Source organism: Micrasema longulum, unplaced genomic scaffold (assembly GCF_059751315.1).
Source record: "Micrasema longulum isolate JH-2025_06_02 unplaced genomic scaffold, ASM5975131v1 h1tg000982l, whole genome shotgun sequence".
Classification (NCBI taxonomy): Eukaryota; Metazoa; Arthropoda; class Insecta; order Trichoptera; family Brachycentridae; genus Micrasema; species Micrasema longulum.
The window spans coordinates 259,891-277,815 of NW_028278172.1; the positions used below are offsets into that span (position 1 = coordinate 259,891).

At 33.7% G+C, this 17,925-nt stretch overlaps 1 protein-coding gene across 1 annotated transcript in view; it reads right to left on the minus strand.

Moving 5' to 3' along the window:
- The window catches only part of LOC148277781 (AT-rich interactive domain-containing protein 5B-like), a 135,646-nt gene that overhangs the window by 63,780 nt on the left and 53,941 nt on the right, over nt 1-17,925 (minus strand). Inside the window, exons 2-3 of the mRNA XM_088232415.1 lie at nt 17,198-17,345; nt 14,587-14,696 (exon numbers count right to left, since the gene is read on the minus strand). Of these exons, the coding sequence (XP_088088541.1) occupies nt 14,587-14,696; nt 17,198-17,345 (258 nt within the window). The remainder of the gene's footprint in view (nt 1-14,586; nt 14,697-17,197; nt 17,346-17,925) is intronic.

Sequence of the window (17,925 nt, forward strand, 5' to 3'; positions counted from 1 at the left end):
AGCGTTAAGTTTTAACAAATTTAATGTTTTTAGTAAAAAATCGTATTTTAAAAATTCATGACTGATTCTAGGTTTAAAATTTATATACCGTAAGAATTTTTTTTTAACTCATTGCTAAGAATTTTGGTGACAGTTGTAGTAAGGAGTAAGGAGTCCATATTGTAGAGTTATACTCTAGCTGGCTTCTCACTAATGAAGTATACATCAACTTCAAAGTGTCTATGTTTTTGAATTCCTTAGTCACACGTAACATGAAGCCTGACATTTTTAGAGATTTACTATTAATATTATTTATGTGCCTAAAAAAAGGATATTTTTTTATCAAAAACGATACCCAGATCGCGCACCTCAGAAGTAAAGCCTAATACGGTTTCTACATAAATATAGTTTCTTACTATAAAATATCAATGGTATACAGGCCTTATAATCAAATATTACTAATCAAGTCATTTTACAATACAGCCATTTTATTAAGAAAAATGTTTTTTACCGAAACTACCGAAAACTACCGTATTTTACCGTATTTTACCGTATTATACGGTAGAATACGTTTCTTACAATAAACTTCCAATGGTATACTACCGGCCTTACATCTCTAGTGAGGACACGGTGATATGGCGTGCTATTTTCTCCGCCTACCACTAAGGAGAAACAGCGCGATGGTTTATTTGTTTTTTTTGTGGTGTTTTGGCGAAAGTGGACAGAAAAATAACGGCTAAAATGATTTAGGATGCGAATGTTGACGGGAAGTGCATATTACCAGACACACAAATGATTCTCCTACCTGATTCAGAATACATCGCATTCAGACGTAATTTCATCCCTTGCAGTTAAGTTTGAGGGTTGGCCACCGCTAGGGGAGTTAGCAAACCCCTGCGCCCCGAAGTACGGAACTATGAACTACGAAATACGAAACAGCAGAATCGAGAAAATAATAATTTTCACGACTCCATCCTCATCTGATACACGGCGGACGACATTTTAAAACAATCCTTTTGTATCAAAATCATAATATCATCTAGATATGTATATATTTGATAAAATGTAATTAATTATTTGCATATAACCGCTTGCCGACTTTTATATGTCTACCGGTTTTGAGACGTACCCGTCTCTTCGTCAGGACACCAATTAAACCAACATGCAAAACCCACTATACACCTTCACAAAAATATAAAACCAACACGCATAGAATTAAGCATATTTATTTATTTATTTATTGTGGATAACTTATATTTAATAATAAAATACCTCAAGGGCGCTTTACATGGTGATTCTATTGTTAAGTTAATTTAATTGAAGCTTTTAAATTTGTAATTTAATTAAAATAATTTATTTTGTTGTCACGTGCTACGGATTTATTCAAATGATTTAGAGAACAAGCATAGTCCAGAAACCGCATGCAACCACAGCAAAGATGAAATAATTGAAAGAATATAGATATTTAAATATGGGCAGAATGGTGAATGTTACACAGTGTGTAAAGTGGCCCCTTAAACTAGCCAATAAACCCTGTAGATGCCTAAACGTCTATCGATATTTACTTTATTTATTCATATTTTTTACATTACAAACGATAATTAATAAAAAAAATAATATGACCTCACCGAGGACACTTAACAATATACTTTTTTTTTAAAAATATTTTTACATTTGAGAATAAAGAATGAAGACTAACTAAATAAACAGAGATAATTAACAAAATAATCAGATAGTTTTAAACACTACGTATTTATATATTATTTATATTACAAAACGCACAATGAAAGAACAAAAAAATAACATAAGGTATACACTTGTGGAGCAGTTGATTCAATATTGTAAATATTTAAAGCATTAACTTTGTGGTCAAAATTTTTACTAAATGTTATTAAACATTTGTATAAAACCACTTACAGACTTTTCTATGTCTACCGGTTTCGAGACGTACCCGTCTCTTCGTCAGGACACCAATAAAAACAACATGCAAAACCCACTATACACCTTCACCATAGTTGTTGCACAAAAATATACAGCAAACAAGCGTGTTTATAAAAACCAAAATTATAAAACCATCACACGTGCTTATTAAAACGCAGGTCGTGTTGGTTTTATATTTTTGTGCAACAACTATGGTGAAGGTGTATAGTGGGTTTTGCATACTGGTTTAGTTGGTGTCCCGACGAAGAGACAGTTACGTTTCGAAACCGGTAAACATAGAAATGTCGGTAAGTGGTTATACAGGGTGTTCTTGAAACCCTGTCACATCCGAAACCGCGAAGATCAGTATGAGCAAGAAGACATATTGGCACATTAAAATATTTTTTTAGAACGAAAAAAATTTTATAAAATTAAATATCAAAAAAAGCAAATGGTTGCTTACTTCTGCAGGGGTAAAACGAGGAAGGGGACGGGGGAGTCTGATACTGCGCCGCACTCCCCTCACTTCTCCTCTGCAGAAGTAAGCAACCATTTGTTTTTTTTTAAATATTTTATTTTTAAAATTTTTTCTTTGTTCTAAATATTTGGTAAAACGTGGTAAAACGATGTATGATAGGTGCACAAATGTGTGGTAAAACGATGTATGATAGGTGCACAAATGTCGAGATCCGTGAAGTGTGTAAGGCTGAGACATGCATTATTGACAGAATCAAGAAAGGGGTGCTGCGTCGGTTTGGACATGTGGAGCGAATGGACAGCGAAAGAACGACTAAAAGGATCTACGATGCAAATGTTGATGGATGCAGAAAACGAGGAAGACCGAGAAAGACATGGCACGATCGAGTCCATCAAATACTTGAAGATGGACATGTCAAAAGTGGGAATAATCGGCGTGCGTGCATAAGAAGATGTATGAATGTAGAGGAAGCGAGGTCTGTATGCCAAGATAGAGTGTTATGGCGTTCTATCCTCTCTGCCTACCCCTACGGGGAAACGGCGTGATGGTTTGTTGTTGTTGTTGTTGTTGTTGTTGTCTTCTTGCCCATACTGATCATCGTGGTTTCGGATGTGACAGGGCTTAAAGAACACCCTGTACATAAATATTTTATAACATTTAGATTCAATATTGGTTCGGGCGAATAAGACAACCCATTTTACTTCTATCTAGTTCCACTATCTATATAACCTTCTCTAAAATGTTCTTCGTCTCAAGTTTCAATAAGTTAAAATAAGTTTCGGTTGCAACCGAAATTCGGTTTCGGATGAAAATCTTGTTTCGGCCAGTCACTAACAAATTCGTTAATATATATTTTTTTAACACACACATTTTAATAAATAAATAAAAAATAATAATTGAATCGACGTGCTGAGAAAACTCTCACGCCGACTGTGCGCGCGAGAAAATAACATACAAAAAATTTAATAATAAAATATTACCTACGCAGAAACATGTTTAGCCGACTGTACAGTACCCGAGTTGAGCTAAAAGCGGCGGAAGCTTCGCTTAGCATTGCATTTAATATTATTTCGTTAAAATAATTGTAAAATCGATCGGGTCTCTTGGCGGATACAGTGACACATACGCGATGTTGCCGGCGCATCGGCGCGGTGACCTATGCACCGCGGGGTGAATCTCGCCGGAATCAATCAAAGATTCAAAAAGAAAAATAAACTTATCTTTATTCTGTCCAATTCTTTACTATCTTATAAGTCCACAGTATCAAGTTTATTTGTAGCTGCTCGTCAAACTATTATTGACAATTCAATTCCATAAATTAAAAAAATACTTGTTTATTTTGATTACCCTATACTTGTTTTTTATTTTTTACTATTATATCAAATATCAAAACCATATAAATTCAATAGAATCTGTTCAAAAAAAGATCTTAAAGTACCTTTTGTATAAGTTCCGAATTTCTAACCCACGTTCAAATTCAAATTACGAGCAAGTTCTAACTCTTTTTCATTTTAATTCTCTGATAAAACGCCGCGTTGTTTTCGATATAAAATGTCTGTATAAAATATTAAACTACAAAGTAGATACTAACCTCCTAAACAAAATACAAATAAATGCGGGATTGAGAACACTCAGACATCGGGAAATATTTAAACTGCCTTTGTTTTCAAATAATGCTACATACCACACACCTATGGACCGCATGTGTCGGGAATATAATATATACTGCCGAAACAATAAAATTGACATTTTTCATGATACTCTCTCAGCTTTTGCGAATAATCTCTTAGGAATAAATCTTATTCAATAAGTACACACGTACAACTTATTTTTTATTGCATTGTATCCTGTTTAAACAAAAATATTTAAAAATATGTATTACAACTTAACGTATAAATCTATTTTGTGTAATTCTATAATTGAAGATATATATGCATGTTAAATTATTTCGACAAATGTTTTTAAATTGTATGTTTTCTAGTATGTATCTTTGTTGAATTACCTAATAATAATAAATAAAAAAAAACTGCATTGTAGTATTGGCAAATGCGCATTTCATAGATACATATTTTTATTTCCTATTTTTTCGTGATAATATATGCTCGCTTGTTTATTAATTTAACTTAAAAATGTATTTCTGGCTTACAGTAACACTTTATTTATTGTTCGCTTTACAGAATTTATTTTATAAGCTTATATCTTAGCATTTTTTGTTTATATGCTTACTGTTTTTTCTTGCATTCCTTTGTTATTATTGTTTTTTTGTTACTTTGTAAAACTTTTTATTATTTTATTTATTTTATTTTATTTTATTTAGAAAACATACAGTCATACAAAATAAGTATTAAAAACAACATTTTTTTAACATAAAAAGACCAATTAAGTTTTCATAAATTAAAAAGATATAAACATTAAATGTGACAAAAAAATAAATAAGAATTTTAAGTGAGAAAAGAATAATTGTTGACATTTGCGTTTTCCATGGAGGTAATAAATAAAAATACCGAAAGTACACTCCGAGACATCCACGCACACACATGAACGCACATATAAAACATACACAAACATATGCATTACATGCGGCACATATACATAGCATAAATCACTCAAGATGCACATTCAGCAACTATCCCAAATAATCGACCCCATGAAGAAATTTTCTGTACAAATGCAACGTGCAATATCCCTTTTAACTAATTTCACATATTTTTTCTGTTTATTCGTAAATACCTGGAAAAGTCGGTGTCGGATTTTAAAGTTTTCTTCAAGATCATGAGACACAAATTTACAAATGAAAGGAAGCGGACGATCATTTACTGAATTAAATGTCGACAAATAATCTTCTGGGAAATCATCAACTGAGCCAACCACGAATAAAAATACATCAACCGAAGACATCGTAAATCGAGTTCCATCTGCGGATTTAATTTTTTTTAAATCAACATTATTTCATATCATCTCGAGAAGAAGACAATCAAGAATTTATTTCACTTGCCACTATTATTGTTACGAATATTTATTTCTTAGATAAATTTACTGTCAACCACTTACTCATATTAGCTAGGCAGAATTCTGAATTTTTATATTAACTAATCTTGGTACATTTGTAGAGAATTGCTTCTTTTATTAAAATTTTGTATTTCACTAACGAGTTGTTTATTTCATAAAATCCAGATCTGTAAGTCATATTTGTTCCATTTTACAGTAAGGTATATATTTACAGTAAGTTTTTGATTCCGTTCATAAAATTAAATTTATACAACATAATCTTATTTTTTTGGAGAATTCTCATGTCAAAATATTTACGTTTCGCGACATATAATCCTGCTGCGCAACCACATATTTCAAAACTGGTATTTTTATTTATTTATTATTTATTACGCTATTCATTGCATTTAGCCGGCGCGCGGCGGTTGGCGAGCCAAATGTCAAGAAAAGCAGTGGTTATAGTAATTGTAATTTAATTTTCACTTTTTTGTATTAGATACTCCTTACTATTTTGCGAATGCAATATATTGTATTATTTTTTATAGTAAACGCCGATTTTTCGCCAGTGAACTGTATTTATTTACGAGGAAAACAAAAAACAAACCGACACGAGCGTTGACTTAGAGATTACACACGCGTTGACTTATGACTGCGATAACTTAAGCATGTTTATTGTGATCGCTTAAATGCTTGGCATGTTTTTAAGTACGTCGATAGTTATTTGTGATTGAGTAATAGTCGTCGACAAAGTATATAGGTATATAAAATTTATTTAACGGCATATTCAAATCTCTAAGCATTTAAGATAAATATTTATTATCAAAGTTGATAACATTTATCAACTGTACTAGGTAAATTATCAAGTTCAACTAATTAAATTTAAAACCGGCAAATATTACGACCGAGTCGAAAAAAAATTTGAAATTGGAATATTCAAGTATTAAAATGATTCTATTGGTTAAAATTGTTACGATTTCGTCAAAATGGGCATGAATACTTACGACTTCAGAATACATGCATAAGGTACTTTTGTGGTCTTAGGAAATATGACCACATTTCTGATTATCGTAGGCAACTGAAATGGCTCAAAATCAGACAGCGGAGAGACTATCACTCCCTCTCACTTCTGCTCAATGTGCTTCATAGTCCTAACGCTCCTATATACCTGCGTGAAAAATTTCAAAGCTTATCAGTTCATGGTTTACCTCTTCGTTCTAATTCTTCATCCACAATTCCTCTTTCTTCTCTAACTCATATAGTGTCCACGCGGCTCGACTGTGGAATCATCTCCCATCCACCATCAAAGATGTTACTACATTATCTCTGTTTAAATCACGTCTGAAGAAACATCTCCTTTCTCTTCCTTAATCTCTCCTCCTTTTCTTTTTCCTCTTTCCTCTTTTTTCCTTTTTCCCATTGAGTAATAATTTTGATTTAAGGTAATTTATAAACAAATACGTTTATTTCTATTTTTATATATCTTTAGCTTTTTAATATTTTTATCTATTTGGAGTAAATTTAAAATATTACAACTTAAAATCATAACGATGATAATACGATACGTAAACTGCGTTTATTTTTAAAATTGTTCTTGTTTGATAGTCTATTAACAAATAAAAAAATTAATTAAAACACCACTGATCTTTCTTAGTCTTTTAGAGTCAGCCTAGTGGTGTAATGGTCAGAGCGTATGCCTACCATGCGAGAGGTCTCGGGTTCGATTCCCGACATGGTTGATATGAAATATTTATTTAAAAGGTGTTTTTCACATTAGAATATTTCATAGTCCCTGGACTGGTACCTGAAGCGTATAACTGATCATCTTACCTTCATGCAACAAAAAATAATCAAGATACGCTGCGATTGGTATACCAATGCAGTGCCCTATGCACCATTAGGTGCGGAAAGGGAATTATGATGATCTTTCTTATTGTCAATAAATAATATAAATCTACAATGTTTGATTATGTCCAAATGCTTGCAGACTGGCTGGATTTTCTCCCTAGGGAGTTGTTCATATTTAAATTTATTTCAACAGAGAGGGAAAAAAAATTTGAGAAGGGAATATGAAAGTCTACACAGTGTGTACTTAAAGTGGCCACTTAAACCAGCCAATGACAGGTCATAAGCCCTGCAAATGCCTAGACTTCCATATTCCCTACTCAATTTTTTTTTCCCTCTCTGTTGAAATAAATTTAAATATAAATCTATGGTATGTCCAGACTAGAGACACAAGGCGGTAAATAACCGTGGTATTTTACGGGAATTTTACGGGAATTTTACCAAATTTTGGTAAAATACGGTATTTTTCGGTAATTTACGGTAATTTTCGGTAAAAAACGAATATCACGTACTAATTTCAATTTTTCGAAGATATAAAATACGAGTTTAGTTTTAGGACACTTTACATGACTGCGAAAACCAGGTTTAGATCCATCGGGTGGTTGTCGAGATTTATTTTAAGTATGGGCGGACCATCGATCTTGTTAAGTTTCAAAACATAACAACCTTTTGTATTAAAAAAAGTGAAAAAAGTACATATCGAATGACCTCGAACGTTCCATAATTATAAAAAATCTCGACAACCACTCGGTGGATCTAAATCTGTAGCTTAATCACATATAACTATCGACTTTCTTAAAAACATGCTAAGCATTTGAGCGATCACAATGAACATGCTTAAGTTATCGCAGTCATATTTATCTTAAGCGTTTTTAACTCTTGTGTGGCTGTGATGTCACACAAGTCAACATAGGACACAAGACTTGATATATCTCTCTTATTTTTTTGAATGATGAATTCGTATTTTTTGTAATCTTCAAATGGACATTTTCACACCCGATTCGGAAAGTAAAATTTGTATAACTATGCTAAATATTTATTCAAAAAATATTTATCCTTGCTACGCGAAGAATGAATGTCCGCTAATTCAGCAACACATCTATACATATACCTTATACAAGAGAGAGCACGAAGATAAAAGTCATAACAGGAAAGACAGAGACGCTGTTCTGCGGCCGGTGTCGTCTAAAACAGATTTAGCCTTCAGTTGGTTAATGACAATGATAGGGGGCGCACGCGCGTAACATGAGCGGCGTTTTTGTGATTTTTAATTTATTTGCTATAACGGGGCTAAATTATATGTTTATTCGCATAAGTTATGGAAAACGAATTATTAAACAGTATGTTTCCATTTTTTTCATTTTTTTCAAATGTCTGAACTTCAGAATATTCCGTCTTTTACTAGTGGTAACACGATGTTACATCACCGCGCGCAAAGGGATTATTTACCACAGTCTTTTAAGAGTTAAAGAGATTATTTAAAAAAATCTTACGCGTTTCAGTAGCTCAATCACAAATAACTATCGACGTGTTTAAAAACATGCTAAGCATTTGAGCAATCAACAACCACAACAAACCATCACGCCGTTTCCCCGTGGGGGAAGGCAGAGAGGATAGAACGCCATATCACTCTATCTTTGCATACAGACCTCGCTTCCTCTACATTCATACATCTTCTCATACACGCACACCGATTATTCCTACTCTTGACATGTCCATCTTCAAGTATTTGATGGACTTGATCGTGCCATGTCTTTCTCGGTCTTCCTCATTTTCTGCATCAATCAACATTCGCATCGTAGATCCTTTAAGCCGTTCTTCGGTGAGGTCATATTTTTTTTTTTTATTAACTATCGTTTGTAATGTAAAAAATATGAATAAATAAACTAAATATCGATAGACGTTTAGGCATCTACAGGGTTTATTGGCTGGTTTGAGTGGCCACTTTACACACTGTGTAACATTCACCATTCTGCCCATATTTAAATATCTATATTCTTTCAATTATTTCATCTGTTGCTGTGGTTGCATGCGGTTTCTGGACTTTGCTTTATTCTATACGTGTTGGTTTTATATTTTTGTGAAGGTGTATAGTGGGTTTTGCATGTTGGTTTAATTGGTGTCCCGACGAAGAGACGGGTACGTCTCGAAACCGGTAGACATAGAAAGGTCGGTAAGTGTTTATGTACAAATATTTAATGAAAATTAGTACGTCATATTCGTTTCTTACCGAAAATTACCGTAAAATACCGTAAATTACGGTAAATAACGGTATTTTACCGCGCCTTTTGGTAAAATTACGTACTTTTACATCCATAGTCCAGACTTCCTTATTCCCTTTACTAAAATTATTCCCTTTTCCCTCTCTGTTGAAATAAACTTCACTCTTAATATTAAAGTGGTTAGTATTGAGTATATTGTTTACGGTGTGAAGACGAAATATGTACAAGTGATATTTTATATCTGAATTTATTATGCTTATTGCTACGCCGCCTGTGTGCGTGTGTGCGTGAGTGCGTGCGTGTGTGCGCGCGTGTGTTATTACAGAGGTGCTGGTGACCTCATTTGATATTACGATACAAACCGAGAAATAATAATGTCCCCGGTGTTATGTTTTTTTATTGAACGTATTCGATTTACGCGGAAATATAAATTTACGCGTTTTTCAAGAATAAGTTTTTTTTTTTTTATGCGTTTTAGAGATTCATTATTTTCTATGTATTTTTTTAAGCCCTTTTTTAAGAGTTATTTTTACAAATCTTAAGCGTTTTACAAGAGATTGTTTTTACAAATCTTAAACGTTTTACAAGACATTATTTTTACAAATCTTAAGCGTTTTACAAGACATTATTTTTACAAATCTTAAGCGTTTTTGAAGACATTATTTTTACAAATCTTAAGCGTTTTTTAAGAGATTATTTTTACAAATCTTAAGCGTTTTAAAAGAGATTGTTTTTACAAATCTTAAGCGTTTTTGAAGACATTAATTTTACAAATCTTAAGCGTTTTTTAAGAGATTATTTTTTCTAATCTTAAGCGTTTTTTAAGAGATTATTTTTACAAATCTTAAGCGTTTTTTAAGAGATCATTTTTACAAATCTTAAGCGTTTTTTAAGAGAATATTTTTACAAATCTTAAGCGTTTTTTAAGATATTTTTTTTTTAAATCTTACGCGTTTTACAAGAGATTATTTTTACAAATGTTTTACTGTAACTTTATTTACAGAAAAACAAATAAATAATTAACATTTATTTTAAATCATTTCCACCATTTGTATTTTTTATCCTGATATAAATATAAATTTTGATAAAGCGCGCCCAGCTCCTGCGGTAAGCCAAGAAACTAGCCGATTATTCCAGCTTATTTTTTCATACAAATAAGTATACTATATTTTGAATGCGCCCCAGTGCGGGTTTTTTCTCCTAGATTAAACTTGCAGATTACACAAATTATTTGAAAATTTTTGATTTTTGAAAACAGTCTTTCAAACGTTGTTTCTTAAGGACTATTTTTCTTTGAGATGGTACTTTTGACAAAGGACCATAATTACTTTCATGCGTCATATTGCAAGACATGTAGCGCTCCACGCGGCCGTTTTTAGCACTATTAATTACTAGAACAATTCGGCCAGTTGACATTTCAATTAAATACCTAATATCGACTGAATTCAAAGGAGTGTTTTTGATTTATTTTAAATGAATTATATATTTAAGTAATGGATAATGTATCACAAAGTTACATAGTTTGAGTTGATTTCATGGATGAGAGTTGTTGCATCACACAGAACCACAGAAAAATATCAATTTATAGTATATATTACTTACATTATATTATGTATTTCCTATGTAGGTACAAATATAGGATATTTTTTTAAAGCTTACCTGTAAATAAAATCACAATTCGCCACTGCAAAATAGTGAATGTTACACAGTGTGTAAAGTGGCCACTTAAAGCAACCGTGTTGTTTAAATAGTCACAAAAAAATATGTCACAAAAAAAACGCGACATGTTTGGGATTGATAGTTGTGACGTCAACATTTGTGACGATGTTCTATAATTTTTTTTATGGTTAGGAACAATGACGAATGTCAATAATCGAATGTGATGGTTTTTGAAAGAAATGAAAGTATGACTAAATGTGAAATCACTGTGAATGGAGTTATACTAAAACAAGTAGAGGAATTTGTGTATCTGGGAAGTGTGTTTACTAGGGATGGAATGACTGAGAAAGATATTGAAAGGAGGGTGAGTGCCGGGAACAGAGTGAACGGTGCACTTAAATCAACCTTGGCAAATAAATGTTTGTCGCAAGAGGCAAAATTAGCAGTTCACAACGGAGTCCCGGCCCCGACCCTGATGTATGGGAGCGAAGTATGGACTTACATGGAAAACTATGGAAAAACAGGGATGAAAGTAGGCTGAATGCTGTCGAAATGCGATCTCTTGGGGAAATGTGCGGTAAATCTATGTACGATAGATGCACAAATGTCGAGATCCGTACATTATGTGAGGCTGGGACAAGCATTATCGACAAAATCAAGAAAGGAGCTCGGCGCTGGTTTGGACATGTGGAAGGCGAATGGACAGCGAAAGAACGGCTAAGAATATTTACAATGCGAATGTTGATGGATACAAAAATAGAGGAAGACCGAGAAAGACATGGCATGACCAAATCCAACAAACGCTTGAAGATGGACATGTCAAAAGTCGCAATATTTGGCGCGCGTGCATGAGAAGTAGAGAAGCGAGATCTGTATGCAAAGATAGAGTGATGTGGCGTTCTATCTTCTCTGTCTATCCTTTCGGGGAAACGGCGTGATGGTTTGTTTGTTTGGGAACAAAGTTGAAAATAAACATGAATCGTGACGTATTGGAAGCGTGGCCAATGCTACGATCGTTTTTGCGGGAATCAAAAATTACAAATTTAAAAATGCTAAAAAGCAGCAAAAAATATTTTTTTACTGGCCAGTATTTCATAGACCCTTATTACTTTAAAAATTTTATAAAAGCTGTGTACTTACAGCCAATCTGCTATAAAAAAAAAAAGGTTTTTACCCTTGAAAATAGACGCCCTGTATCGAATTATGCTATTTACATAAATTATTAAATAATAAAGTAGACTTTTTTAACCTACTCTCCAAAATTAATCTTAATGTCCCCCTTTCGCGTGACAGGAAATAAGTATTTATTCCATCTGCCAGTCTGTAGCACTAACTATGCACAACATTCTTTCCTCTATCGTTCTTGCTATAATCATAATGTTTTTTTTCATCTATTGGTGATATATTTTACATACCCCTTAATGTATTTAAAAATTAATTAAGACTCATTCTTTTTGGCTGCGATACGATCCCACTTGCTATTTAATGATGCTCACACCTGAACACTTAAGCTAGGGTTTCCTAGGACAGCGGTGCCCGTATCTTTACGGCCGTAGTGAACGGTGATGCGGTGGACAGCCGTCGTAGAGGTTGCTAGAGAGTGGTTTTATTTTTAAACGGTGTTATCAACACCGTTTTTTTAGGAAACAACTCTCTAGTCACCGTTACGACGGCTGTCCACCGCATCACCGTTTACTACGGCCGTAAAGATACGGGCACCGCTGCCCTAGGAAACCCTAGCTTTACTCCCACACAAATACACATAAACACACCTATACACTTACTCTCATACAAATACCCTTTTGTTGTTCAACAATTTAGTATGTATGATTTTTATTTAGAAACTTCGCTGGTCTGTGTATTTAAACCGTATTTTTTAAATGTTATTATATCATTGTCGACCGTTTGTTTCTGTTAAATAAGTAAATTCGGCAACTACACGTGGACCGGACCATCTTCTAGGAATTTAGCGAAAACATGTGTTTGCACAAGCGCGATACTGCAACAGTGACTAGTGACCACCGAACATCTACGAAAGCCGCCCTTCGGATATTTTTATCTGTTATGTTATCCATAGTGTTGAAGTGCTTTATCTGTTTAGTTTTTTATTGTTTACTTTTTAGCACGAACACCTTACAAATTTACTATTATGCTCAATGTTTGTTTTTGTAAATTTATTAATTAAATTAATTAATTATGGATAACTTATATAGCGCCATTTTCGTAATAAAATACCTCAAGGGCGCTTTACATGGTGATTCTATTGTTAAGTTAATTTAATTGAAGCTTTTAAATTTGTAATTTAATTAAAATAATTTATTTTGTTGTCACGTGCTACGGATTTATTCAAATGATTTAGAGAACAAGTGAGTTTTAAGTTTTTTCCGAAACATCACTTCACTTTCACAGCCTCGCACCTCTGCTGGGAGAGCATTCCATGCCGTAGGGCCTGCGACCGCAAATGCGCGTTCACCAAATTTAGTGCGCTGTTTGCGTAGAGGTATAATAACTTTTCCTCTCGCCGTAGACGTAGCTGATCTAAGCGTGAGACGCCTGTCAGCTAGTTCATCCGGAATGCATAGTTCCCTTAGATATTCCGGAGCAGAGTTGTGCTTGTATTCGACCCTCTGTGGAAAACGTGGCCAGTGTAGTTCCCGAAGTAGTGGAGTGATATGACTGAACTTAGAGATTCCGAAAATAAGTCTCGCTGCGGCATTCAATACAGATTGTAGGCGAGTCGTTTTGTTCATTGGTAGACCTGCATAGATACCATTACAATAATCGACTCTAGACACTACAAACGCATTTATTAATTGACGGGCGACATCAACCGGCAAATTTTTGCGTATGCATTTAATTTGTCTCAGCTGGTAGAAGCATGAACTTTTAATGAAAATTTAAAGTTGCCAGAATTTCACTCGTCCATGCACTTTGTAGCTGCCAGACGATTAGTAATCTAGTTTAAATAGGTAAATGTTATCAAATATACACATTTAGTAAATGAGGTCTAGAATTCCAATCGTCCATGCGCTCAGTAGCTGCAAGACTTGTTGTTATCTAACTTCTATTTTTATAAATTTGTTTGTTATATATATATTTTTTAAATATTACTAAATCTCTTAACTTTATTGTCAAATAAAAAAATAAAAAAATGTAAATAGGGGCTAGAATTCTTATTGTCTATGCGCTCTTTAGCTGCAAGACGTGCTGTAATCTAGCTCCTGTATATCATAATTGGAGACGAGGAACGAGAATCCCAACCGTCCATGCGCTCTGTAGCTGCAAGACGTGGTGATTTTCACAAAAACGGCGCTATATAAATTATCCATATAAATAAATAAGTAAAAAAACGTGATTTTTCCCTTATTATCCACAAAGAAAAAATAATATGATATGGTTTTGTAAATAAATGCGCGTTTTAAGGTTCGACCAGCAGGCGGGTTTCGCAGCAAACGCCATCGTCAAACCGGCTGTGGTGAGTAATTAAGAAGTTCTTACCTCGCCGTGGTGAGATCTGCCAGCCGGAGTGTTTTCTGGTAAAAAATATAACCTCAGGCTGACCAGAGTTTTGTTCGCCCCCCGATCTGTCCACAGCAGCTGTAGTTCGCCTGCAGAAGAGACATAATACATTAATTTGTACATTTTATCAAAAGGCTGCGAGCTAATGGGCTATTATCGTGGATTTTTAAGTAGCTAATAAATTAATCTAAAATCACAAGCCGATCGGTACTATTCTTATTAAAATCTGTTAAGAAATAAGGGAGATATAAAGGATTCAATTCTAGTCATTTGAAAAGTGCCGAAAACAAACAATTCGTGACGTCATCAAGTATGACGTCTTCGGATGTTTTGTGACGTTATTGGATTTTTTTTCATCAATATCTATGGATTTTATAGAGTATTGTAAATAGCTGCCTTTTTCTATTCGTCGTTTGTTTACATTAACGGTGTCCTGTCACTTATCAAACGCTACGAGTTGTGGTTTATAATTTTCATGATAAATTGATAATTCAACTTATCATTATCACAATGAATTAATATTTAGAAGAGGTTGAAAACCATAAAATAATTAAAGAAATTCGAGATATAATGAGTGGGCAAGGGCGGGGGGGCTCAAAATAATATGCATAGACAACTCTCCTTATATTTCCATCTGTGGCCCGTGGCATTACCAACATTAAAATGAACGCATTACTCGTGAACTTCTGTGACAAAATTTACTACCAACTTACGAAACGATCGTTTTCGAAAGACTTTATTTTCTACTTCTACTACTACCATCACGCCATTTCCCCGTAGGGGTAGGCAGAGAGAATGGACCGCCACACACGTCTATCCTGGCTAGCCTCTTCCACATTCATGCATCTTGTCATACATGCCCTTCGGTTCTGTCTGCTTTTGACATGACCAGACTTAAGATTTTGGTTTATCTGATCATGCTGCGTCTTCCTCGGTCGTCCTCGTCTAACGTCGCCGTTCATTTTTGCCATATATACTTGTTTTACCATTCTCTCGTCGTCCATTCGTTCTACGTGACCGAACCATCTCAGAGATCCTTTCTTAATCTTATCAATTATACTTGTCTCCGATTTACACTCTCGTCTGATTTCATCATTCGTAACCCTGTCATACATTGATTTCCCACACATTCGTCAAAGAGATCGCATTTCAACCGCGTTCACTCGGCTTTCATCCTTCCTCGGCCAGTTCCATGTTTCACTTCCATGCATAAGTGTTGGGACGAAACAAAAATGAGGTTTATATAAACACTAGGAGAATTTAAAAATAAATAAATTGTAGAGTGGGTTAAATCTGATAACGAAAGGAGAAAATATATAAATTTAAATTGTATTTAAACATTACTAACAAATAAAAGCATACGTATTTTTCACCCAAAATTTATGTACAAAAAATTAAATAGATTACTGTTAACATAAAAAAATAATCAATATAAAGCCTTGTTACATATTAGTCATTTAATTATTTTTTTCTTAAAAGTTTCGTCAACATTTTTTTTTTAAGATCTGCGTAGGAATCTTACTGAAAATGTTAGTAATTGTATAATGAAGTGTTCTCTGGCCGTACTTGTTTACAAACCTCGGTACTGACAAGTCTTCACGTTGCTCTAGCCTTGTATTGTGTGTATGTACATACCATTTTCTGGTAGTTACTATCAAATCGATATCTCTAGTCCTTAAAATATAGCTTGATTAGAATGACAGCTGTCAAACTAATTTCATTAGTGATTGGAAATTACTGATCACTGATCAAATCGATTTTATCAGTTATTTCATGCAATCGTGAAACTCTGTTTCCGAAAATTGATATAAAAAACGCAAAAATATCTATTATAGTGCGTTTAAGACAATTATTCACCAAAAAATGAGACATTTATACATTTTTCATGAACATCAAATTAATTATTGTTTTATACGATCAATTTGTCCATCTCTAACGTTTTTGCAAAATGATATAACCTTGTAACAACGTCGTTAATAATTAGGTTTATTTTATTAACTAATTACAACAGGGATGGAGAATACCTTAAATAAGGGCATACGGAAGTCTAGGCATTTACAGGGCTTATAACCTGTTATTGGCTGTTTTAAGTGGCCACTTTACACACTGTGTAACATTCACACGTAAGGCTACTAAATACAGGGGTCCAAATATATATATAAAAAATATATATATATTTATATTTTTTTATTCATGCATTTCATAATATACACAGTTTATTGTTCACTTTGCCCAGCTGTATGAAACAGTACTTATGATTTTCTTGTTGTTTTACTGTAGAATGTTTTATTTTTTAAACTTTCTACTGAATATGATGTATAATTTTTAGGTTATTTTTTTTATAAATCTTGTTTTTAAAATTCATGTTTTTGAAAAAAATGAAAAAATATTAAGCCAAATATGTTAATATTATAAATGTTTGTAAAAGGCAGATTTGCCGTTTATGATAATAAAATAAATAAAATAAAATAAAATAAATCCATTTTATACTTAGAGTATATACATGTTATACTCTAAGATTTTATATATATTTATCGGTATTCGTAGTATGTGATATTTCCCTATTATTTTTATTGTTTTTGTTACAAACCTATTGCCATCAGTTCGGAGTCTGGCCACAGTTTGACGTAGAAGAAGTCCCCTATGGCGATGATCTGGTCTGGACCGGACTTTCGGCAGATTTTCAGCGCCTTGTAGAAGGCGTACGGTCCATGGTGGCCGGCGGCGGCGCCCAGCAACTGCGGACAGGCGCGGGGAACAATTTAGTACGGGACGATGGGCTGGGGAGGCGCAGGCGAAAACATCAAAAAATCATAACATCAGGAGAAACTCAAAAAGGAAGACAGGCAGATATACGTTTGAATAAAATTAAGGACAAAGTCCATTTTACGCACGTTGTTATTATAAAGAAATAATAAAAGACACAGCAGAGGGAATTAAATATAATGGATAAATATTATTGGATCCGGGTTGATATACTGTTCATATAATGACTTTGCCAAAGCCTTTGATACAGTCGATCATGATGTTATGTTAAACAAGCTAAGTGAGATCGGTTTCTCGGATGGAATGCTAAAATTAATGGCGAGCTACCTCCGAAACCGAAATCAATACGTTTCACATGGCTTGTTTGCATCAAAATTTTTTAATACTTACTCAGGTGTTCCCCAGGGATCCAACTTGGGTCCATTACTGTTCTCTATTTTTATCAATGATATTAAAAAAGTTGTAGTCAAATCGCGTTTTTTATTATTCGCGGATGACTTAAAACTATTTTTGAGGGTTAAAACTTTGGATGATTTTCGTTCTCTCCAAACG